At 41.6% G+C, this 27,455-nt stretch overlaps 1 protein-coding gene across 3 annotated transcripts in view; it reads right to left on the bottom strand.

The window, feature by feature from the left end:
• The window catches only part of hsdl2 (hydroxysteroid dehydrogenase like 2), a 206,458-nt gene that overhangs the window by 163,646 nt on the left and 15,357 nt on the right, over window positions 1-27,455 (bottom strand). For all 3 annotated transcript variants that reach the window (XM_069923120.1, XM_069923132.1, XM_069923126.1), the window contains exon 2: window positions 13,169-13,332. In XM_069923120.1, coding sequence (XP_069779221.1) covers window positions 13,169-13,332 — 164 coding nt within the window. The remainder of the gene's footprint in view (window positions 1-13,168; window positions 13,333-27,455) is intronic.

Below are 27,455 nucleotides of genomic sequence, written 5' to 3'. Positions count from 1 at the left end.
TTTCATCACACAGGGTATTCATTTTTATTTTAATCTCCATAAATCCTTGATTCACCTGAGTTGATATTTGTTTTGACATATTGTGCATTTGACAAGCAATCCCTTCCAAAACAGTGAACACTGAATCCATTCCAGATTCCACCTTCACTTTTGGAGGTCTGCCTCCTTTAACTACAGGCTCCTCCTCCTGGACAAATTCCAATAAGGTAAGTTCCTCTTCTTCCTCAGTCATTGTAGATCCTTTAGCTGAACTGCTGCGGGTCTGGACACCTGACGCCGGCACCCCGACCTCTTTGGGACATCAACGTTCGGGCTCCCCCACAATCCATACTTTGTCCAGCAATTTTCAGACCCAGGATGCCCCATGCAAGCCAGGCAAAGCCGCTGAACGTGCAGGAGCATCCTCCGATGCTACAATGCACGTCCCCGGGCCGCCCAGCGAGGTCGTGGGTCCCCTTGTCAGCCGTGCCGCCCATGCCGCCCAGCTGGGGAAAGGTGGAATACACGTCTTTCTTCTACGCCTCTCTTAAGGGTTCTTCAGGTGGATTCTCCGCTAAGAATGCGCCTGAAGAAGAGGAAGCGGCCCTTTGACTTGCCTTTCAGGTGGCAGCGCTAAAAGCTGCACCGCGATGCACATCTGAGCGCAATCCAGCTCCTGTCCCTTGGACTGTCAAGTTAGGACGGCTGGCTGTCAGCTGGGACAGCCAGCATGGGCTATCAGCGCGGGGACATCCCACATGGAATGTCCCCACACTGATCGCTCTGCCCCCCCGGTGGAGGAGAAGTGGGCTGGAGTGGCTGACAGGGGAGAAGGGGGCTGGGGCTGCCAGAGGGGAAGGGATCTGGGGCGGCCAGTGGGGGAGATGAGGGGCTGGAGCAGCCGGCGGGGATGAAGGGGGCTGGAGCGACCAGCGGGGATGAAGGGGGCTGGAACGACCAGCGGGGATGAAGGGGGCTGGAGTGGCCGGCGTGTGAGTATGGTGCTCGAGTCGGGTACCGGTATTGTTTCGGCCAGCCCCCTTCTCTCCTGCCGGCCGCTCCATCCCCCTTCTCCCACACCGGCCGCTCCAGCCCCCTTCACCCCCGCCTACTGCTCTCGCCCTGCAGTCCCCGCACTGACAGCCCAGCCAGCTGCCCCTGCCCCGATGTCCTGTGCCAGGGGAAAGGGCAGCTAGGAGAGAAGCTGTCAGGCGCTCGTCAGCTGACTGTCATCCCGAATGCAACCGGTTTTAGGCTATGCTGCGGCGATTATCCCTCTCGGAGGAGGGTTACAAAGTTCACTTTGCACATTCACATGGCCTCCCAACAGCCGCATATTGTCAAAATATGCGGCTTTACAAGCAGGGCAATTGGGCACCTGAAAGTGCCTTTAGATTTCTAAAAAAAAAGCCTGGTCTTAAAACATCAGTAAGGCATTAGAACAAATCCTCTCTTTCTCAATCCCACTAAGTTCACTCCTCCTTATCTCCCAATATCGATTTCTGACCCAATTTCATCTGTCTTGAGCTCCCTGAGTGTTTTTCTGTTAAATACACTTAAAATTTTGTGGGGCTTTGCATTTATCGTTCCATGTCACTAAGTTTTAAACTAATACAGAAATTTTGTGTGTCATGAAATCTATAATTTGCTTCAGTCCAGTTATTAAAATGACCACTATTGAGAATCAGGGGTGCAAAACAAAAGGTTAAAAGAACAAAGTAATCTCCAATCCCATAATAGTTCATAAGTAATTCTCCTTTGAATGTGCAATTTATACACTTTAAGTTTTAAATCAGTAACGCAAAGATCAAGAAAAAAAATGATAAAATAACCAAACTGAGAGAGAACCAATAACATCTAGATTATCTGAGCGTCTTAACGCGATACAGACCACTTAATCCTACCAATGAAATGAGTAGCAACAAAATATTCTATTCCCACACAATAAAACAAAACAAAAAGCATCAAAAATTCAAACCAGGTAATGAAAATGATAATGGGCATGTCAAACATCATCCTGATTACATCACAACCCTTTGTAGATTTGTGTATATTATATAGCATCCATAATGAAGCAATAATTCCTTATGTGCACCCAAAGGATCAAATAACTTACAAATGCTTACAGCTAAATGGCCTCAAAACTCACAGAAAAAAAGAACAGCAACTGTTTACAAGACTGTAACAGAGAGACTGTTGAGGACAAGAATAAATGATTGATTAAAGTTAGTTGCAAATAGGAGTTCATTGAATTGATTTTGAATTGCACTGCCAGTGCGAAACAGAATTCTACATCATAATTGTGTAAAGGTTCTTCGAGCAGTCAGAATTTGGTTGATTTAACTGCCCTCTGAAAGGCTCACCACACCCACCAGAAACAAATCACCGAACTGCATCCAATCAAGGCAGTTCAAGATACTGGTCACACCACCTCTTCGGAAGATATGAACTAAAAATAAATGGCTGATGTTAAGTGAATACAAGGTGATTATACAAAATAAAAAGCGTAAAGGGATAGATTTTAAAGCTAATATAACACATCTGAATGAGGGACGCAATGACATAAAACAGCACGAGAACATGCTATTCAATCCAAGGTCAACCTCTGCCTTCACCAGTTTTCTTTTTTCCTTTATTCCATGCACATTTATTAAACTTCTCCTCAAATATAAATTATGAAATTCAACTAAGCAGCACATTCCACATTTTCTCCTGCATTTATCGTTCATCTTAACTCTGCACAGACACTCCAAAAATTCAAAACTCCTAACTTTCTGCTTCATTGACTCAATCATCTTTCATGAGGAATCAAGACTGCAATAGAAGAGCAATTACAAGTCGATGAACAATTCTTTGCTTCCTCTCTCTCAAATCAGTTTTTTATTTACAATCCTACATTGTGAACTCAAGCATAATGTTCAGCTGAGGGTAGAATCAGCCATGCTCCTGCACTCAGCTACAATCCTTTTTTTTTGAGAACAAAGAACATTTATTACAACAACAATGCAAAGTTGGGTGCTTCCCCTTACCCTGGGAATACACACATACACTGGGGCTCACCCAACTTTTATACAGTAAATTTCAGTATCAGAATACCCTCCCCCTTACATTCTTCTGCCCCCTGGATGGGTTTGGCAGAGGCAATCCTTCCTGCCTACGTGCAGTTTCAGTATACTTGGAGGACCAGGGGGTAGCCTGTCGGTGTCTTCTTATGCCATTATTCCCATTGTCCTTATTCACATCCTAGCCCTTGTTCCCATTCACACCTTCCCGACTCTCAGGGCTACAGTCCTTCATCTGCAGGGTTCGTTAATCTTGTCTGGGTTTACTAGTTAAATATGCATACTTGAAAAATCTGTGTATGGCTTACTAATTATATATGTATAACTTGCTAATACTGTCTAAGGTCTTCTAATTATTTATTTATTTATTTTTTTCTCACTCAGCTACAATCCTGATGCATTATCTCCCAAAGCAGGAATATATGGCATTTTGTGGAGAACACTTGGTAATTGTTCCCTCCTTTACTAGAGACCACAATGGACCCATTTTAATGTTTTCATTACCTTACACTGCTAAAACAAATGTACCTGATCACTGAGACTGGTGAAAGCCAAGATTTGAAGTCATCATTTATACATTTTCTTTGAAGTTATGGCATCACAAGACACCAAGCAACTTGTCAGTATTCAAGCCTTCTGTTACTGGCACTATGGATTGCAGCCCAAATGAACCATCAACTCCTATTCCTCAAGTTGTATCCACTATCCTGACTTTGTCACTGGGTCTTTGTCTGGAACTCTGCCCTAATAATACCATGATAGCAAAGCATATACAGAGAAAGGAACAATTCAATACTCAAGGTTAGGTAGAGATGGGACAATAAATGCCTGCACAAAAACTGCAGATGAAGGAAATTTGAAGTAAAAGCATAATGTAATGTTATGAGCCCAGAGGACCCCAAAGCCCAGCAGCAATATAAATTCACCAAGACAAATGGTTACTTAAACAAAAGTTTCTTTCAATTATTTTTAAACATGAAAGCGGGATCAAACTTTAATTTATTACTATTAACTTAATTCCCTTCTAATTCTAAGCGCAGGTGTATGTAATGTGTGTGTAAGTTCAGAAAAGTTATTTAATTCACAGTCCAATCTCATTTCTCACTCCTCTAAGTTCACTGGTATCAGGCAATTTTAATACTGCGCACAAAATTTAACATTGACGAATCTTCACCAGGCTTTGGTGCTTATTCCACCACTAAGGCCCATAATATTAGCTGTCAATGCTCTTGTGATATGAAATTCTCTCCCTCAGCCATTCAACTCCTGTCTTTTACAAGGCTCTTTGAAACTTTTGACCAAGTTTTTTGCTACTTGCCTTGCAATATTCTTTCACAATTTGTTTGCAAAAATAAACATATTTGATAATCAGTCACAAGCACTGCGTCGGCACCTGAACGAATGTTAGAGGGGGACATTAGCGTGTTGGGGGGGGGCACAGTGCAATGCTCATAAACTCGCTCGGGGGGGGTGTGTGGGGAGGTGCTGTTACCATCATCCGCCCCTCCAATGTAAGTGCCAAAGCGCTGCTTTTACGGCATTAAGCATCATTAGGCCCCTAGTGATACTTGACGCACACTAATGATGCCAGAAGGGGTGGGGGCAGGTCTGACAGCAAGTGATGGCTGCGAATGAATGAGGGGGGCACAGTACTTTGCTTGGAGGGGGAAGCAAGTTCTGTGGATGCCCCCCTTGGTGCAGATCCTGCACAAGCCAACAGCATGGTGATTAAGAAAAACTCTGAAAATGCTTTCAGAGTTTCCATCCATTATTTTAAATCATCCAGCCGAAGAGCTACAATCACATTGTTTGCTCCCCAGTTCCATGTTTAATTTCTGCTATTTACATTGAAGGATTCAGAGCAGGAAGAGGCTGTTCAACTGTGCTTCCAACCCTGGACAAAGAAGGGAGTTTCTGTGCCCCAAACCGGTTCTACAGTCAGACTTCAAACTGATGTACAGGAATTCACGTTCAAATGGTTTGCTTTTACTGAATAACCAATGTGGTAAATGACTCTATAACATGGTACCAGTAGAAATCTGGTGCCCATAGAATTGCATTTGATTCAGATTGGAACACATTAATACAAAATAGTTGTCCTATGAAGTACACCATTTCTATGCTTAACCCAACATTTGTGCAGGTTTCATTTTAAAAATGCAAATTTTATCTTCAGATCTCAACCAATTTCAAACAATATCATCATTTCAAACCTATCGTCCTTGCTGACAAATTCTTAATTTTCTCTATATGTACCTCCAGTCTTCAGCATCTTACCTGATACAGATTTCTTTGCCAGGGCCACAGCAATTTCTTCCCTAGCTTCCCTACCCTAACCTAGAGCCCCTTTCACATTTGCCAGTGATTCCAGGAATTGAACACCAACTGGCCTTTAAAGTGGCAGATGTGAAAGCAAAATCTGCTCAACTCTGGCATCAGATGCCATTATCTCACACTGGGGATTGCCGGCCTCGACCCCTAGTACAATCCCCGGCATCTGCAGACGCTAGCATTGAGATCAGGCAAGCGTGAAATGGGCAGCAACATTACAGGCACTTCCGATTAAAGGTAGGACAGACCAAACGCGGGGGATAAACCCTTGCAAGTGTGAAAGCGTTCAGTGTCCCAGTTAGGAGTGATCTAGTGTGAAAGGCCAAACCCCCATCCCTATCCCGGGACAATGAATGGCCGATTTACTGGGATGCAAGGTGAAAGGGGCTTAGGATACATGAGATTAGGCTCTGCAATATATCTGCCTTCATGCACTTTAAGATCATTGACATCTTCTGTGTTGTAAGTAGATATTGTAATGGTGAAGCACCTCCTCCATGACAACCGGTGCCCCACAAAGCTGAGGCTGTACTCTCAACTAGGGGTGCAGTGCTAATTTTTTTAGGAGCCAAAGCTCACAAAAAGCAGCGACAAGGAGGTGCCAGAGCCACCCCATGAAGTGTCAGAGCTGAACTCTGGCGAGCTCTGGCAGCTCTGCACCCCTGCTCTCAACCAATTACTACCGATACACTGATCACAACGTGGGCCAACACTGTTTCAACTCTATCTGCATGTTTGCAGATGACAGCAACATCAAAGACTGGATCAACAAAAGGACAGAGTACAGGAAGGAGATAGAAAGTCTGGTGGCATTACCTCAGCAAAACAAAGGAGCAGGGCACTGACTTCAGGAAAGGGAAGGGAGAACACAACCTTGAATCTATAAATAACATCACAGCTGCAGGAAGGGAGGATGTTGTGGAAGGATCGTCCACGAGTCAGAATGGGTGAAAAACCAGAAACAAGAAGGGAGTGATCGCTGCCTTGGGTGTAGTCTATTGACTCCCAATAGGCCTTGACTCCTGACTGCAAGAGGGATACATGGAACAGAATTCGACAGATGTGTCCTAAGATTCCTGACACAGTATGTGGAACTACTGACCAGAGGAGAGGCCATACTGGACCAGTACTGGGTAATAAACCTGGTCAGGTGACAGATTTCTCGGGGGGGGGTAAATTTCAGAGATAGTGACCACCACAACTCCCTGATCTTTGGCATAGGTATGGACAAGGATAAGAGTGGACAAAATGGTAAACAGTTTAATGGGGAAGGGTTAATTACAATGAGATTAGGCAAGAAATGGGGAGAGTAAATTGGGAACAGATGTACTTGGGAAAGGCACAGAAGTAATGTGCAAGATGTTTCGGGACCACTTGCGTGGGGTTCTGGATAGGTTTCTCCCACTGAGAGAGAGAAATGATGATACCACAAGGGAACAGTGGTTGACAAGAGGTGAGACAGATTGTTAAGAGGAAGCAGAAACAAGGTTTAGAAAACAAAAGATAGGAAGGGCTCATGAGAATTGTTTAATAGCCAGGAAGGAACTTAAGAAAGGAATTAGGTGAGCAAGAAGGGGGCACGAGAAAGTTTTGACAAGTAAGAGTAAAGAACCCTTAAGGCAGTCAATGCATACGTGAAGAATAGAAGGATTACTAGAGTGAAGGTAGGGCTGCTTAAGAAGGCAGAGGAGGTCCTAATTGAATACTTTGCTTCAGTGTTCACCACAGAGAGGGACCTTAATGTCCTGATCCAACCCAATGTCAGTTGTGACTAAGAAAAAGCACCATCACCATTAGAAGAAATTGTGCATGTCCTCAAGTGCTCATACCAACTTTTAGAAACACAAATAGAAAGAATCCTGTCCAGATGGGTAACAGCTTGCTCTGCCCAAGACTGCAGGGAACTGCAGAAAGTTGTGAACAGTGGCACATCATACAATCCAAAGTCACTTGCAACTCTGTCTATACCTCCTTCTGTCCTGGGAAAGCTGTCAAAATAAAGTACTCATGGTACCATGACACCATGTCATCAGACTTTCTATGACTTCCTGTACTGCCTTTTTGTGTACAAGATTAATTTGAACATTTAATCTTCGGAATCATGGGTGTATAGGTAGTTATGGACTGAGCACCAGTACCAAGGGTTATCATGGAGGAAATGCTGGTACAGGAGGTATTGGCTGTAAAGCACAGATATTCCCAGAGCCTCATCAACTGTGTCACAGAAGATGCATGTGCCTGAGAAAACAACCTCTCCATTCAGGGACAATTTCTTTCCTCCTGCTGTTATCAGACTCTTTAAGGGAATCGACCATAGGTTCAAAAATGCCACTACATTTCTTTCAACTACTTTTTTCTATACCTTCTATTTTGTTCTTTTAACAATATTTGATTTATTGTAAGATCACTCCCTGCACTCTTGCAATACACAAAAATGCTGAAAAAACTCACAGTTCATGCAGCATCAATACACCTCCTCAGTCACCACTATTCAGGGCCCCAAACAGTCCTTCCAAGTGAAGCAACTCTTCACTTGTGAATCTGCAGGGATCATTTTTATCAGCATATGATGTGGCCTCCTCTACAATGGGGAGACTGGGAGATCACTTCACTGAGCATCTTTCCTCTTTCCACTGCAACAGCAGTGGCTAACCATTTTAATTCCATACACCATTGCCACACCAACATGTCTGTCCAGAGGATGGTCTATCTCCTGTACTACCAAACTGAGGCCATCTGCAAATTGGAGGAACAACCGATCTCCATCTCATCCGTCTCCAACCAGCTGGCATTTATAGAGACTTTTTCAATTTCCCTTTCCCCCCTCCCCAGTCTCTCTCTTTTCCTACCCCTCTGGCTCTTTTCCTCCAGCTCTCCACCTTCCTTCTCCTATCAGAAACCTTACCTTATTCACCCTCTACCCTCTCCCATTCACCTCTCAGCTTTTTTCTCTTCTACCCTCCCACCAGTATCCACCCATTACCTGTTTATTTTTGTTTGTTATTACTGCTGTAATAGATTATGGGCCTGCAGAGTAAACCAACAAAACTGGTTAATGCACTTCAGCCCAAGTGACAACAAACAATTCATTTCAATTCTTCTCCTGACTTTAACTTGATTCATTGGGCTATTTTCAGCCTATCTATATTCAAATGTAGATTGAACATTTGTGAGGAGCTAAACTTTTCAACCGACTCCCAAAATGAATAATGGGGTCTCTCTGTTCCAAGGAGAATCATCCATCCTAAATTTTCTGACAACTCCTCATGACGTTTAATGCTGCTATTAGTTGATCTTTTATTTTGAAACCACCAGAAGTGTGCCTGGGGGCTTTTATGTTGAAACATTGGGACACTGAAACCAGGGTGAGGCTGGCAGCCTATAGGCACTTTCAGGTGGCCAAAATCCCCCGATGTAAAGCCGCATTTTATGTATTCCCATATATGACTGTCAGGAGGTCACTTGAAAGTGCAGGAGGCGCATGCGAGGTGAACTTTGTAACCCTCCTCCGGGAGGGATAATCGCCAGAACAGAGGTCTCCCCCCCTGCCCCCCCACCGGCACATGAATGTTGATGACAGTCAGCTAGATAAGGCAATTGAGGTTGCCCGCTCCTACGAGCTAGCGTAGGTGCAGCTCAAGGCCATGGCTAGTGACAGCAGTGAAGTGCATGCAATACACCACAAGGCAGGTAAGCCAGGCACTGCAAGAAACGCCAGCAGGCAAAACGAAAGCCCGAAGACATTTAATAAAGCATGTAGTGCGTGCGGAGGACACCACAACAAGCTAGCAGAATGCTAAGTAAATGGGAGGCAGAGCTTAAAGTGCCAAAAACTCAAACACTTTGCAAGATCATGTAAATCAAAGTCCCATACTCCAAGCAGAAAAGGACACATAGATATACACACTGTCGAAAAGGGGAATGAAGATTTTGACTCAGAGCTGTTTCTGGACACTGTTACATCAGAGAAGGAAGGTGAGGATAGTGCGCATGCAGGCACAGGTCTGGGATTACAGAATAAATAAATGACATTCAAATTGGATACTGGAGAACAAATGAGTGTGATATCTGCAAAAGACTTTTACAGCTCATTCCCAGCACACATTAATGACTGACAAGCATAAGCTACTTGACTATGGGGGGCATCCACTGAAGGTGAACGGCGACTGAAACCTGGTAGGAAGATACAAGAGTAACTCAACCACCCAGAAGTTCTACATATTAGACTGCAACGGCCCACCCATCCTAGCTATAGAGCATGTAAAGCCCTGGGACTTATCAAGGTGGTATATGCGGTCACAAACACCAGTGAGGAAGAGTGCAACGTACTGAGTGTGTATGCAGATGTTTTCAAAGACATCGGTGAATTCCAGGGTGAGTGCAGTTTCAGGGTAGACCCAAGCGTAGCACCAGTGGTTTGCCCACCACGGAGGGTACCATTTTCCCTAACAGAATGCTTAAGAACGGAGTTAGACAACATGGAAAGGGACGGCATAATTTGTAAAGTGACTGAGCCTACCCAGTGGGTTAATGTCCTGGTAATGTGTGAGAAGCCAAAAACACACAAGCTACGGCCTTTGAAGAAAGCAATACTATGGCCATACTATCCCCTACCCACACTTAAGGATGTAACATCCAAACTGGATACTTCAGTGTCTTAGATGTAAGATTGGGCTATTGGGCTATCAAACTCAGTGAGGAATCATCCCTGCTCACTACATTCAACTCCATCTATGGCAGATGACGTTTTATCAGACTGCCCTTCGGCATTACATCTGCCCAGGTCGAGTTCCAGAGGATGGTAGATGAAACATACGAGGACCTCAATGGAGTGTCTGGCATTGTGGACGGCATCATCGTGTTCAGAAAGACAAGAGAGGAGAATGACCATAACCTCAGAGCCATGCTCGGCCGGACCAGAGAGAGAGGGGTGTGGCTAAACCCAAACAAATGTCGCATCTGTGTCTGAAGTGAGCTACTTCGGACATAGGCTTACAGCCAATGGCTAGTGAAAGCTGTCAGGAACATGACAAGGCAGAGCTGGAGATGACCCTCAGCATGATGAATTACCTCGCCAGATTCGCTCCCAACTTGGCCGAGGTGAGTGTACCGCTAAGACACCTGCTGAGATGAGACACAGAGATCAAATGGGACTCAACCCATGAGAAAGCGTTTCGCAGTGGAACCGGAGCCAGTGCAAGCTTATTTCAATCCTAAAAAGTAAGTGAAACTCCCAAGTGGACACGTCGAAAAATGGCCAGGGAGCAGCCATAATGGAGGAAGGTAGACCAGTTGCACAGGCATCAAAGCTGCTTAATAACACGGAGCAAAATTACACCCAAATTGTCCTATACGGGTGTAAGAGATTCCACGAATGCACCTGCGGGCAATAAGTAACTGTGGAATCAGACTACAGGCCATTAGAGACAATACTCTGCAAGCCACTAGCCCTCGCACCACCACGTCTACAGCACATGACACTCGCACTGCAGAAATCCAGCATAATACTCATCCATAGACCAGGCAAAGAGATCCCGGTAGCCGACACACTGTCAAGAAAATCCATGGATGACGAGGACAGTTCACTATCTGAGGCTATGGAGACCCAGGTACACACCGTCGTCAGTGCAGCTCCTGTGCGTACAGACCGGCTAAGTGACATCAAGGCAGCCACAGCCCAGAACGAGTAGCTGTCCACCCTCAAGCAGGACATTCGGTGTGGCCTCCTCTACAATGGGGAGACTGGGAGATCACTTCACTGAGCATCTTTCCTCTTTCCACTGCAACAGCAGTGGACAACCATTTTAATTCCATACACCATTGCAACTCCAACATGTCTGTCCATGGTCTCATGTACTACCAAATTGAGGCCATCTGCAAATTGGAGGAACAACCGATCTCCATCTCATCCGTCTCCAACCAGCCAGCATTTATAGTGACTTTTTTAATTTCCCTTTCCCCAGAGACGAGGAAAAGGTGTCACCCACAAATCAGCAAATACTGGAACCACCACGTCAAGATCACAGAGACCAATGGAATCCTTCTAAAGGGTGAGGATCATTATTCTACAGAAGCTCAGAACAGACATGCTACAGCACATACACACAGGACATTTCGGAGTGGAGAAAAGCAAACACAGGGCAAGGGACATAATGTTTTCGCCAGGCATGAATCAACTGAGAGAGGAAACAGTAATCAAGTGTGACATATGCCAAACATATTGCAACGCCAACACCAAGGAACCCATACTCTCACCGGCGATTCCAGAGAACCCATGGCAGGATGTAGCAACAGATCTATTCACCTGGATCTCTGAGAACTACATCATCATATGTGACTACCTCAGTAGATACTTTGATATTGAACACCTGCACTGCATCACCTCAGCCGCTGTAATCCACAAAATGAAAACAGTGTTTGGTAAACACAGCATACCAAAAAAGATTGTTAGCGACAATGGGCCATGTAACAACCCATGGGAATTCCAACAGTTTTGAGAGTCATGGGGTTTCCAGCATGTCACTTCAAGCTCGCATTATTCCCAGAGCAATGGACTAGCTGAAAAGACTGCCCAAACCACAAAACAAATCCTCACAAAGGCCAGAGAGGACAAGAAAGACCCATACCTCAGCCTGCTGGAGTATACGAACACACCGGTCAATGGCCTCAAATATCCAGCCCAAATCTTGATGAACCGCAGGCTGCGCTCTATCTTACCAACGGCAACACTATAGTTACAACCTCAGGTAGCCCCTCAGGGAACAGTACAGGCAAGGAGAGAGAACTACCAGTGAGACCAGAAACAGCAGTATGATAAGTCTCCTCGGCTGCTGTCAACACTACACACCAGAGCATACATCCGCTTCCAGCAGGAAGATGATACGTGGAAACCAGCAACAGTCATCCAAATCACAGAAACTCCACGAAGCTACCACATCAAAACCAGTGATGGACAGACCTTCAGGCGCAACCAACAGCACCTTCTCGACATCCGAGTTGATAAGCCCACACCTGACCTACAGCAACCTGAGATCAGCAAGAACAACCTAATCACTGGACTAGGTGATGACCTGATCACTGGACAAGGCGAACAGCAACTTCACCCTGATTCAGTGTGCAAACCAGATCACTCTGGGCTGTATTTCCGCACAAGGTATGTTCGTGCCATTAAGCCAAGGCAAGTCCTTGACTTATAAATGACTGAAAGGGTGTACAAAGAACACTACCCTATGAAAAAAAAGGCTGTTATGTGACCTGCATTGTGACTTGTATACTACATACTATGTGATTTGTTACACTTACCTATTGGAAAAAAAAGGGTTTGTTCTGCACAAGATTGTACCATGACATTTTTGTTGTTGAAGGGAGATGTCCTGTTTAATGCTGTTATTAGCAGGTCTTTTGTTTTGAAACCACTAGAAGTGTGCCCGGGGACTTTTACGTTGAAACATTGGGACACTGAAACCAGAGTGAGGCTGGCAGCCTAGGTGATGCGTGTGTAATGGGTGATGCAGAACCTCACAAGCGGACCGTAAAACAATGAATAAACAGTGTGGAAGGTCCCAGAAAACTGTGCAAACCTGGCCTTATTTACAGTAAGCAGAAAGCCACAACACTCATAAAATCATTCATCTGGAGCACAACCAATAAAAACATGCTCTTCTCTTTAAGGCCTCCACATTTTTCCTTAAAGGCCCAGAATTAGCCATAGCAGTCTAGCCAAGCTCTCACTGATGAAATTTTAAGTTCAAGTACAATTGATTGGCTCTTATATTTTAAGTAAAACAAATACTTACTTTCCTTTGCTGCTGAATATATGGTGCCTGGTAACTTGGGGTGCACTTCTGCAGTTTTAGCGGCAATCACAATATTAGCACCATCTTTTGCTGCCTTCAGGGCAATCGCTTTACCGATGCCACGACTGGCTCCAGTAATGAAAAGCGTGCGACCTGCAAGTTTCCTAGTAGGGGACAAAAAGAACTCGTTATAAATTGCTTGTGTACTTTGAATTAAAACTATTACATGGCATTAAACTTTGGTTACAGTTGATGCCAAGGTTATTTCAGTGTGAATGGACTGAGTACTATGTTACTGCATTTTAAAACACAGCTTGTTTGAAACAATCCCAGTGCACCGTTAGGTACATAACGAATGCCTTGGTTCGGGCCCAGCAGATGAAATTCAGAAATAATGCAAGTACAATAATGGCTTGTTTATCTATAAAAGGACAATTAAAGCTCTCAGAAATTAGTCTGAAAATGGTTTTAATATACGCTGTACTTACAATGGTGCGTGATGTAAAAATTATTGGGTATTCAGGAACAACAAATATCGTCTTGCTCAGAAAAATTTAATCAGTTGGGTGTGCTGCATTTTCTCAGCATCAAATTACATCTCTCAGACCCGACTGTTGAAGGTAATTATGTCACCCTTTTCTCATCAGGACAAGGCAAATTGGCACAATCTTAGAAGTGGTCTGAAAATTTGGAATAAAACTGGAGCTTAACACAAACCACAGGAGCACTCAGTGAGTCAGGCAACATCAGTGGGAGAAACAGAGTTGTTAATGTTTCGGGCTGGAACCCTTCATCACGATATGCAATGAGGACAGGATGGGGGGGGGGGGTTGGTTTAGACAGGGGCTAGTGGTAATTTATCTAATTTTAATTTTAATTTAGACATACAGCACATAACAGATCATTTTGGCCCACGAGCCCATGCTGTCCAAATACCCCAATTAACCTACAACTCCCACACATTCTTTTTGAAGAGTGGGAGGAAACCTGAGCACCGGGAATCCACCACACAGGGAGAACGCACAAACTCCTTACAGACAGCACCTGATTCGAAGCTGGGACATGGGTGCTGAAAGATGATGGTCAGAAGTACTTGATTGGCAGATACCAGACAAAGGAAGAGAGAGGTAAGAGAAACCAAGGCATCAAGTGGAGGAAGATGAGTCAGATATGGTGGGGGGTTAAGTAGAGTAAAAGCCTCCCAGAGCTGGAATCAGATAAGAGAAGATGACAATGGTAGTATAATGAGAGGCTGAATGGAACCAAAAGGAGGCAGGAGGCAGGGAAGAATCCAGTGGTGGAAAAATGGGGATGGAAGGGGAAGAAGGATAAAAATGGGTGGTTGGGAAAGGGGACAAAAATGATACAAAGGAGAAAAAGGGGAAGAACAGAAGTACATGGAAGAAAGGAGAGAAGACTCTACCTGAGAATGGAAAATTCTATGTTCTCACCATTGATTGGGCTGTAGACTTGGCAAGCAGAATAGAGAATGTTGGCTTATGTCCGACCTCACTCTGGCAGTGGAGAATGAACGTACGGGACGGACAAGTTGTTGCTACCCCGACACTACCAACAGCCTCCACATTCAGCACATCATCTCTCATTTCAGCCTGCTGTAACTGGACACCACCGCCAGCCACATCTGCCCCTCCTCATCCCTTTCTGCCTTCCAATAAATTGTTCCCTCCGTGACACCCTTGTCCACTCATCTCTCCTCACCCATCTCTCCATGAGCCCTGGAACTTTCCCCAGCAACTGCAAGAGGTGCAACACTTGTTCTGACATCTCCGCCCTCACCACAATCCAGGAATCTAAACAACAATTCAAAGTGAGACAAGGATTCAAGTCCAAACTCAACTGCTGCATTTGGTGCTCCCAACATGGCCTCCTGATGAGGATGTTTTGCTGACACCTTTGCTTTGTTCACAATGGCCATCCTGAGCTCCAGTTATGTGCCTTTTTAATTCCTTTTCCCATACCAATGCATCCATTCTTAGCCTCCTCTGCTGCCAGAGTGAGACTCAACATCAACTACAGGAGCAACACCTCATATTCTGCCTGGGCAGTTTGGATCCAATGGCACGAATACCAGATTTTCCAATTTTAGTTAAGGGGTCCCCTCCCTCCTCTTAAGCTACTTCTGGTTTTCTTCCCTTCACCATTTTTCCCCTTTCCCACCCACCCTAGCCCAGCTCCCACCTGTTTTCGTATCCTTCTTGATTCCATCCTCTTCCACCCCAATTCCCTCCAGTGTATCAGTCCCTCTTCCCACCCCATCCCTTCTATTCCAACTGGTTTCTCATTATATCACACTTGTCACCTTCTCTCAGCTCCCAGCACTGGCAATTTTCTTTTCAATTTATCACCAACACAACCCTGTATGACTCATCCTCCTCCACATAATTCCTATATTTCTCTTGCTTCTCTTTCCCTCTGACTGACATTCACCAATAAACTACCTTCACCTTTCCCTCGCAGCTGTCCAACCCCTCCCACCCTGTCCTCATTAGACCAGTTCCCTCCTCATCTCGATGAAGTGTTCCAGTCGTAAACTGTAAGCCCTTTCATAAAGTCAAAAAAATGGAGTGTAAAGGTGAGATTCTCCGCCTTTACCTCAGGTAACTTGTCTGCATGAACGCACCCTGGCCGACTCCAAGGCGCTGACTCGAATCCCTTTTGCAGGGCAGAGTCAGTGGCAGAGCACTGCACTCCGCCTCCCAGCATGAATGTAACGATGCTGCAAGCGGCTGCCACCGCAATGACACCGTTAGCCCAAGACCCTTTTCACTTCTCTCTCTCCCACTCACTCGCTCTTCTCCCTCCATGACCCCCTCAGGGAAGGGGTGGCCTGCAGGAGCTATCAGGGCAGAGGGGGCTGGACTGTCGGGGAAGACAGGGCCAGCTGTGATTGCCCCACCAGCTGCTCCAGTCTCCAGCACCTCACCGGGCCGGTCGTCAGCACCAGTGGCTCAATACATAGCAGAGCAATGGCCATCTATCCTACCCATAATCCTTCACGTAGCCGGAACCATTCTGGGAAATGCAGGGCAGTTCCAGCTGTGTAGGGGATTACGGGTAACGAAGTCAGCCACTGCTCAGCACATATTATGGCATCATGGTATCGTAGCCACACCTCCCGAAAGCTGCATCAATGCCCCAGCTGCCTCGTACTTAAATAGTTACTTAAACAAAGGTTGCTTTTAATCATCTTTAAACATGAAAACAGAATCACACTTTAACTTATCACTATTGACTTATCTAACCTAACTTAACCCCCTTCTAATTCTAAGCACACATGTATGTAATGTGTGTTTAAGTTCAGAAAAGTTCTTTGATTCACAGTCCAATCTCACTTCTCATTCCTCCAAGTTCACTGGTTCCAGGCAATTCTTATACTGTGCACAAAATTTAACATTTATAAAGTTCACCAGGCTTTGGTGCTTGAAAGGTAAATGGTTACCGCTCAGGAAGGTTCTTGTCGGTTTTCAGAGAGAGATTCGTTGAATGTTGACACCCACAACTGATTCCCTTTTTTTAAAATCAGCCACCTCAATGTCTTGCCAAAGAAACTTGCCCCCTCAGGGTTCTCCAGATGATAACCTCTTTCTTTCAGGACACCACAGATTTCCTTTTTGTTTCTCTTATTCCAAGTGAAACATTAGACATCCAGTCCTCTCCTCTTGCATGAACCACAAGGACTTTGACCAGGCTGAACTAAGACCTCACAACCCATCTTCCAAATGGGGTTTCCACAAGCTTGCCAGCTTCTCCTGTTCCAGTTCCAGTTGCTACTGCTGACTGTAAAACTGTAGATCTGATCTCTGTCTCTCTCTCTCTCTCTCTCTGAGAGAAAGGCTGTTTGACTCACTCTGTTTGCAAAACCACATGACAATCTGCGGCTCCGACAAGCTCTTTCATCTGATGCCTTTTTGTAAACAACAATCCATTAGTGAAGTCTCTTGGACACTCTCCAAAGCTTCTGCAAAGGTTCTGGGGCCGATATGTCTAGCATTAGTAGAGCTCCAGTATTTTTGATGAGATCTGTTTTGAAGTGTTTGTTTGTGACTTACACTAAAATCCCTGCCCCAATTTATCTCCCAAAAACATATCTATATTCTGTAACACAACCCCACTGCAAACCACATGATATGACCAGCCGCTTCCTGTAAAGGTACTGGGGATTCCCAGCCAAAGTCTCTTGTTATTTGGATGAGTCCCCTGCTTTGATCTCTCTGTACTCATGATTGCGTAGCCAAGTTCAGCTACAATGCAATCTAGAAATTCACTGACAAAGCTACTGTTGTTTTCCAAATAACAAAAAAATCATGAGTCAGAGCGTAGAATGTAGATTCAGAATCTGGTATGATGCTAGAACAACAATCTGCTTTGAACATCAGCAAGACCAAGGAGCTCATTGAGGAATTTCAGAAGGGTAGAGAGAAGGAGGTGGTGGTAGAAGAGAAGATTCATATCTTCAAGTCCCTGTGAGTCCACATATCAGAGGACCTTTCTTGGAGCAAGCTCATAGTGGCAACCATGAAGGCACACCAACACCTCTACTTTCTAAGAATGAAGAGATTGTGTGTCGTTGAATAATCTGTCAAACTTCTACAGGTGTACGGTGCAAAGTATACTGACTGGTTGTGCAACAGCCTGGTTTGGAAACTTGAGTGCCCAGGAATGCAAGAGGCTGCAGAAATTAGTCAAACCAGTATGGGCACTGGCCTCCCTTCTATTAAAAGCATCCAAGCGAGGCACTGCCAATATCATAAAGGATCTTCATCACCCTGATCACAACCTTGTCTTGCTGCTCCCTTCAGGAAGAGGGTACAGAAGCCTGATATCAGGCACCTCCAACAGCTATCAATCACTTTTTAATTCAATTTATGAAGACTGTTATAATCTTTTTATGTTAATGAAGTACCTGTTCATCTTCAGCAATTAGGAATTTTGGTGAATAGATACAAACTTACGTATAGTACATGACAATAAACTGACAGTGAACATCGAAAGTAGGTGTCAAAATTATAAGTGAAAAATGAATTTAAAAATTCATTTTTAAATTTGAAAGAGGAATTTAGGACTGTTAGCAATTCAAAATCCAAGACATTTGTCAAAAGTATTATCAAACAATAGACAGAGGGAGGTGGTGGTAGAAGAGAAGATGCCATGGAGATGGTAGATGCCATGGAGGCACATCTAGACATATTAAAGAAGCAAAATTTTAAACGAACATCTGCAGGAGAGCAGCGGAAAGGTAAAGCACTTTTGGGAGGGAACTAAAGAGCTTGGAGCCAAGGCAGGTTACAGAAATAAACTGGAATTTGAAAACAAGGATGAGAATTTTTAAAGTGTTAATAGTAAAAAAAGTCCAAAGAAAATGATTGACTTGTTACTCTTCATCTGCAGATCCAAGACCATCAAACAGACCAGCTGTTTGAAATTTCAAATGGTAATTATTTAAATATGTTGCCAAAAATAAACAAACTTTTACCTGGAGCCCAACGACTGGAGCAAGAAGATCGTGATCAGAGGCCTCAAACAAAGCCTAGGACTGGCGTGCAAACCACCCTCTGGGTAAGCCGCATGCCCATGGGGACATCTGCAGCCACTTCTCTGCCACTGGATTGATGAGATGGCATCCAAGAAGACTCATCGTCCATGCACAAAAAACCACGCATACGCGAATCGAAAGAGGCTCAAGAGACAGCTGAAGGAACTACAGGCTTCACTGCTGGCAGCAGATACAGTCCTCTCCAGCAAGAAATCGGGGAGGAAAGTGACAGTGATGAGGATGAAGAAGAGCAAGAAATTATACAAGAAAAAGCCAAGGTTTCTATGAAAGGTAAAGGAAAAAAAAACCTAAGAAACAAGAAGAAATTGAATATTCTAAAGCAGACTTGTTAAAAAAAAACAGTAAAAAATATTTTGCTATTGTGAATAAGATGCAAGTGGACAATATGGATGAAAAAAGTAAAAAATGTGGAAGATGTACAGGATAGAATGGGACAAGTGGAAAATGAAACACTTGCATGGACTAAGTAAGAAAAGAAAAAAATTTTTGAGATAAAGTGGATATATTAGAAAACTTTAGTAGAAGAAATAATATTAAGATTGTTGGCCTCAAGGAGGGAGTTGAGGGCCAAGAATCTGATTCATTTTCTTCAAGATTGGATATTAGAAGTTTTGGGTGTGGAAAAGTTTGTGAAACCTATCAAAATTGAGAGGGTGCTTAGACCACCACCATTGCCAGGCCAAAATCCATGTTCCATACTGATTAAATGTCTGAGATAACAAGACAGAGAGAAGATGCTAACTGCAGCACCAGCAGGAGCAAAAGCATGAAATGGTCTGCTTGATTATCAAGGATCAAGAGTCTTGTTTTACCCAGATATAAGTGCAGAATTATTGAAGTGAAGGGAAGAGTTTAATACAGTTAAAAACACTCTTTGGAAAAAAAAAGGATACAAATTTATACTGCGTCATCTAGCTACTTTGAAGCTTTTTTTGCCGGGTGTTGGAAAATGTTTTACAGATAGTGATTGGGCAGAAGAGTTCGTGGAAACACTGGCCATTGTTAAACGGCAAAGTGATTAACACAATGTTGTTTCTTTCGATTGATTAAAATATTTTTTTCTATGTGAAAGAATGATTAACAAATATATGATCATCCATGGAGGTTGGGAGTAATAGGTAACTGACTACTATCGAGTCATGTGTGTTTCTGTGGCACAAGCCATAACCTGTAAAATGGAGGGGGGGGGAAAAGGAAGAGTAATGTTGTGTATAATATAACCTGTACTAATGGGGGGATTCTTGCAGTTTGTACAATTTTGTGTGTTATATATACTATATTAATGTTACTTTTTTCTCTTTTTCTTCTTTTCTGTTTGGACTGCTGGAAAGTGTTTGCTCGACCATGAAGGATGAAATTTGAGCAATTTATTGGAGGAGATATGTGGGGTGGGGTGAAGGGGAAATGTGGATGTGGTGAACTACCTCCGTAGAGATGAATAATGCAATGAAATTCATAAGTTTTAATGTTAATGGGTTAAATGGAACAGTGAAAAGACAGTATTGTCACATATTTTAAAAAAAAGGAATGGACTTGGCTTTCCTGCACAATACCCATTTCATTTAAAAAGAACATCAAAGGTTAAAAATAAATTAGGTGGGGCAGGTTTTTGCCTCTTCATTTAATTTAAAAGCAAAAGGAGTGGCAGTTTTGATGCATAAAAATTTTCCAGTTAAGAGTACAAAATATAGTAACAGATCCTACAGGTAGGTATGTAATAGTGCATCCTGGACCCTTCTTCTTTCTTTGGCTTGTCTTCGCGAATGAAGATTTATGGAGGGATATGTCCACGTCTGCTGCAGGCTCATTGGTGACTGACAAGTCCGATGCGGGACAGGCAGACACGGTTGCAAGGGAAAATTGGTTGGTTGGGGTTGGGTGTTGGATTTTTCCTCCTTTATCTTTTGTCAGTGAGGTGGGCTCTGCGGTCTTCTTCAAAGGAGGTTACTGCCCGCCGAACTGTGAGGCGCCAAGAAGCACAGTTGGAGGCGATATCAGCTCACTGGCGGTGGTCAATGTGGCAGGCACCAAGAGATTTCTTTAAGCAGTCCTTGTACCTCTTCTTTGGTGCACCTCTGTCTCGTTGGCCAGTGGAGAGCTCGCCATATAACACGATCTTGGGAAGGTGATGGTCCTCCATTCTGGAGACGTGACCCACCCAGGGCAGTTGGATCTTCAGCAGCGTGGATTCGATGCTTGCGGACTCTGCCAGCTCGAGTACTTCGATGTTGGTGATTAAGTCATTCCAATGAATGTTGAGGATGGAGCAGAGACAGCGCTGATGGAAGCGTTCTAGGAGCCGTAGGTGATGCCGGTAGAGGACCTATGATTCGGAGCCAAACAGGAGCGTGGGTATCTCAACGGCTCTATACACGCTGTTCTTTCTGTGTTTCTTCAGGTGGTTGTTTTTCCAGACTCCGGTACCGCATGGATGGCAGTCTCTTCAATCTGAGGCGCCTGCAAGCTCACACCAAGACACAAGAGCAATTTGTCTGTGAACTACTCTTTGCAGACAATGCCGCTTTAGTTGCCCATTCAGAGCAGCTCTCCAGCGCATGACGTCCTGTTTTGCGGAAACTGCCAAAATGTGTGGCCTGGAAGTCAGCCTGAAGAAAACTGAGGTCCTCCATCAGCCAGCTCCCCACCATGACTACCATCCCCCCCCACATCTCCATCGGGCATACAGAACTCAAAACAGTCAACCAGTTTACCTACCTCGGCTGCACCATTTCATCTGATGCAAGGATCGACAAAGAGATAGACAACAGACTCGCCAAGGCAAATAGCGCCTTTGGAAGACTATACAAAAGAGTCTGGAAATCCTGGACCCTTATAAATATATATATATGCACCAAATACTGACAATGAGAGATTTATTGAAGAAACATTTCTTAACTTAGCAAATCCCTATGAAAATATTTTAGTAGGGGGAGATTTTAATTTTTGTCTAGATCCAGTTTTAGGTATGTCAACAAGACCAGTAAAGAGGACAAAAACAGCAAAAGCCACTTTGGTTCTACTGAGAAAGCTGAACTTAGTGGATACTTTGAGAAGAATTCATTCAAGAGAAAGAGGTTATTCTTTTTATTCAAATAGACATGATTCTTACACTAGGATAGATTTATTTTTAGTCTCAGCTCAATTGCAAGTTAGTATAAAAGATCCTGCATAAAAAGTAAGAATTTTATCAGATCGCTCACCTTTCTTTTTTTTTCAATCTTTTTATTATTATTATAATTTATATACACATACAGTTCAAAGAGATATAAAAAATACATAGTAAGTAATGAATTAATACAGAGATATTAAACAATAATATTACAGAATAAAAATATATCATAAAAAAAATTTAGATCAGTTTAGATCGCTCACCTTTGATATTGACATTCATGATGCCAGATTTTATTTTTTTTTAAAAATGGTCTATCAAAGGCATTACAATTCATCATTGCTGAGAAGATCAACCTTACGCAATTTTATTAGAAGACAAATTCAATTATTTTGTGAGACCAACTGTAATTCAACTACTAATAAATTTATTATATGGAATGCTTTGAAAGCATATTTCAGAGGACAAATTATAAGTTATACTTCTAAGAATAAAAATAATATAGAAGTGGTGGAAACATTGGAAAAAGAAATAACCAATTTAGAAAAAGACCTCCAAAAGAGGAATTCTGATGAAAAACAGATGACTTGTTAATAAAAAACTTGAATATAATACATTACAAATATATAAAATGGAAAAAAGTGATAAGAAAATCTAAACAGAAGTATTATAAATTAGGGACAGAGCCCATAAAGTATTTTCTTGGCAGTTAAAAGCAGAACAGGTCTCAAGAATGATGAATGTGATAAAAACAGATATGAATGTGACAGATATGAAATTAATGAGGCCTTTAGACAATTTTATTCTAAATTATACCAATCAAAATCTCATGGAGATGTTAATAAAATAGAAGAATTATTATTGCAAATAAGACTTCTAAGGTTAGATATGGGAGAACAAGTAGAATTAAATCCTTCTTTTACCCAGAAAGAGATTAGAAAAGGATTGAGTTTGTAGCAAAGTAATAAATCTACTAAAGAAAATAGTTTACCTCCAGAATTTTATAAAGAATTCAAAGACTTGTTGATTCCTTTATTTATAGAGGTATTGGATCGGGCATCTGAAACACATACACTCCCAGAAACATTTTCAATGGCAATTATTACTGTGATACCAAAAAAAGATAGGAATCTGTTGAAACTATCATCTTATAGACCTATTTCATTATTAAAATCAGATTACAAGATTATTGCAAAAACCTTGGCAAATAGATTGGAAAATTTCTTGCCAAAACTGATAAATATGAATCAAATAGGATTTGTGAAAAAAATGTAATCTGCAGATAATGTAAGCAGACTAATTAGTAGAATGCATTTGCCACAAGAGGAGCGATTGGAGTTTCGGGTTATAAAATAAATTGGGGTAAGAGTGAATTTATGCCTCTTACAAGAGGAAATTATACTCAGTGTCAAAGAGATATTCTATTTAAATGGCCAGCAAATGGGATAAAATACTTAGGGATATGTACAGATAATCATTTGTACAAATTGAATTATTTACCTTTACATATATATTGAAGAAGATTTAAATAGATGGACAACTTTTCCTATAACGCTAGTAGGAAGAGTCAATTGTATTAAAATGAACATATTTCCAAGAGTCCAATACCTTTCAATCACTGCCCATACCATTATCTCAGTGATTCTTTCAAGAGTTCAATAAATATGTCAGAAATTTTATTTTGGAAGGGCAAGATGTCAAGAATCTCTATAGAAAAATTAACCTAGAGATATGAATTTTAAAAGTTACTATCGAACAGCACAGATGAGATTTCTTACTTTCTTCTTTGAAGAAGGAGATAAACCTTCATGGGTAAAATAGAATTTTAAAAAGGGGAGAGAATGGCAGAGGATTTATATATAAATGGGATGTGAAATTAATAACTGGTGAGAGAGAAACCCCTTTGTTAAAACATTAATAAATATTTGGTATAAAATAAAGATATTGGAATGGGTGGGGGGGCTTATCTCCTAAAACTCCTCTGATTCATAACAGGCTTATACCATTTTCAAAATATGGTCCCATAAAGGGATCAGGTATATTGATTGTTATGAGCAGGAACAAATGATGTCATTTGAACAATTTTAAAAAAATATATAAAATTCCTAATAACACAATTTTCTGCTATTTTCAAATAAGAGCATATCTAAGGGATAAATTGGGCCCAACAATGTTTTTTTACCAAACTTTAGTGATGTGGAGACTGATTCAAATAGGAAATGCAAAGAAAATTACCAGTATATATCTCTTACTTCAAATGGGAACCCCCAAACAACGGGCTCACAAGTCCAGGCAGAGATGGGAAATCTGACTTAAATGCAAGAATTAGCAAGCAGAACTAGTCTGAATTACATTGGGATAGTATGACTAATACAATCAATAGATTAGTACAATATAATTTTTTGCATCAATTATCTCTCACACTACAGAAATTAAACAAATTAAATTCAAACCTTTTAGATCGATGTTGTAGATGTGGTGAAGAGGTAGGAACTTTTTTATATTCAACCTGGTCATGTTCTAAAGACAGACATTTTTGGGTAGTTTTAGGAAACCTTTTAACCCAGATTACAGGAACTGAATTTCCAGATAACTCAGGATTATTTTTAAATAGGGAACATTACAAGGATAAGACCGAAATTGAAACTGTCCAAATATTAAATAGAATTTGTTACAATTGCGCTGGCGGTGGTCAGAAAATGTATAGCTATTGCATGGAAGTCTAGGTATGGCACATTGGAACACAGAGATACATAGTTGTATTCCCCTGAAGAAGATTACCTACAATTTAAGAAATAAGTATGGCACATTTTTACAAATTTGGCAACTTTATTTACAAAATTCAGGCGTAAATCTTTAGATGAGTTCTTTCTAATCCTGGAGTCTACTCATTGATCTTCTCCAAAGAAAATTAAATAGAATATGAATTTGTGATCCATAGAGCTAATGTCACTGTTCAGCAATCCAATCAGTTTTCTTTTTCTTTCTTTGCTATCACCTTAACTTTTTCTTGCTTTTCTAAACATTCATTTCTTTTTCCTTTGGGGTCTTCATAGGGGGGGCTGTGTGGGTTGGGGGATTCGGTTATACCATAATGAAGTAAATAATGAATGTACTTTTGTTCGTGTATTTTTAACTTTGTAATTGACTCCATGTTTGGCTTAAAATGTTTAAATTTAAAAAAAATAATGTTATACCAAATGGTTATACCATCAGAGCAAACAAATAACAAAAATTTAAGCTGAACAAACAGCTATGGAGAAACAACTTTCATGTATCAAAGATGAATGTTCCAGTACAAATTGCACCCTCACCTGAACAAACCCACTTTTGATTTTGCAAAATTTGTGCTGAAACTAGAGGTAGATATATATCTATCAATCAAGAATAAATTTAGCTGTTAACAAGACTTCCTTGAAGAAACAGCAAGATAGTTATCAGGGCATCCTGACAAAAACTAATCCTTCATTTAATATCACAATTGAATAATTTAATTGTTGTTCACAGGAACCTAATGTCTACATAATGCTGCATTAAAAATAAATACAACTCTCTCCATTTTCTTACATTTCAATTGAAAAGTTTTGTCAATTGATGAGAGTAAATATGCAATGTAATGAGAGTATTTTTAAATTTTGATCAAGGATGAAACTGTTTTAAAAATGTAATTCAATAAAGTTCTACTTGATACATCTGAAAGGATTAAACCATTATGCCAATTAGGGAACAGACCTCATAAACACAATCCAGAATCAGGAATGACAAAGTAGATCATGTATTAAACTCAAGGTTGCCTCAAAATTTTATGGGATATGGGTAAAATTCTAACGTAATTATAACCTTTTCACCCAACTCCGAATTCACTGCAACACTCTATGCAACTTGGCTGATTGAGTCTCCACCCAGAGTAATGAAACAAAAGTAATTTTTCATGCTGAGATTTTCTGTCAGCATTACAACAGTATAAATCATATCATGTGATGACTGTAACTGGGAGGGAATTAATAAAATCTGCAGTAAAACATTATTTGCATTTTTATGTTAATTAAATTTGGTAAAACATTAAATACAGTACTTCCTTGTCTATTGACTTTTCAATGTCTCTCTTGATTGTATTCTTCTTTGGAATGTTTCCCAGTAATTATCTGCCAATCTACCGGTTAATGTATCAGTGTGAACGCTCACAAAATGTCAGACCACTCTGAGGATGGACCACCTAGGGAGGGTGTATCATCGCCGTGGCAATCTGACACCTGCGTACCAGTTGGCCCAGTGTGAAAGGGACATGGGGTATTCTAGGACCAATTAGTGACGTGTTGATGACATACTTGCATGTTTGCAGGAACATGAAGGAAACAAAAGATTAAAAAGGCTTAAACTTCGTATTCAATTAATTAAATCCTGATCAATGTATTATGATCTTGTATTTAAACAAAATTAATCATGCTTAATTAAAACATAATTAGGTATCATGTGCACCACAATATGAGCCCTTCAGCCCATGCTGATGTGCTGACTTCTCTAAACCTACTCAAGTATCAGAAAACAGTAGTGGAAATAAAACACACACGAATAAAAGCACACAATTTAATAAAACATACATGCACAATTTATAAAGGACTGTGGGAAAGTGGTAGTGGCAATAAAATACAATTTATAGCAAGCATGGCAATGAAATACACACCAACATAAAATGAAGTGAGTACATACATCAATAGATAAGTAGACACCCCTCAAAATGTGCCTCTTTGCACCAGCTTTTGGTCACCGAATCTATGTTCTTCTTCGAGTCTCTATCTCAGAGACAAACAGTTTGTTAAATACTTTGGGGCATGTAACTGCATAAAATGATAACAATTAAGTGCAATCTGCAGCTGAAAAATTATTATGCCATGGAACATCACAGGCAAGAAATATAAAATTTGACATAAATCTCATTCATAGTATTATGAAATAAAAATAACATTAGTTTTTTGTTCAATAAAAATGTGTTCCTTTTTGAAAAAAATAAAGTGAAATCCAATTCATGAAAATATTATAAATATGAATTTATTTCTGTGTTTGACAACCTCAAATTTAAAAATAGCTGCTCCAATTATTTAGTGCATTTATCCAGCAAGTTGTAGAATTGTGCAGAGCTCTGAGCCCTGTTATCAGTGGCTCTGAACCAGCAAAATAAAAATATTAGATCTGGCTCAACAGAAAACCCCCATCCCTCTTAGCCACAATTTCTTCAATTAAAAATTATGCATAAAATTGAGGGCCATTCTCAATGAGGACCAGACAGCACCACAGTGGTGGGGGGGGGGGGGGGGGCACAGCACATTTATGAGGCAGTGGGGGAGAAATGCAGAACGAAAACATTAAAAATTTCAAGAGACGTATGGAAGAAACCAACTGAACTTGACCGCTTCACAGGGGAGGACCCATAAACTTTGAGCAGAGATCCACGGGGTCCATAGCCAAAGAAGGTTGAAAATGGCTGATTTAATGTACTATTGTAGGGTTACCCATTTGCTCTCTCAGGTTAAAATTTAAAAAAACATGACAGAATTGAAAATCAGGGTCAATCTTCAATATTCAACTGACATCCAATATTGCCA

Source organism: Narcine bancroftii, chromosome 1 (genome assembly GCF_036971445.1).
Source record: "Narcine bancroftii isolate sNarBan1 chromosome 1, sNarBan1.hap1, whole genome shotgun sequence".
NCBI lineage: Eukaryota > Metazoa > Chordata > Chondrichthyes > Torpediniformes > Narcinidae > Narcine > Narcine bancroftii.
Note: the sequence above shows the minus strand (reverse complement) of the source record. Positions and strands in the feature narration are given on the sequence as shown.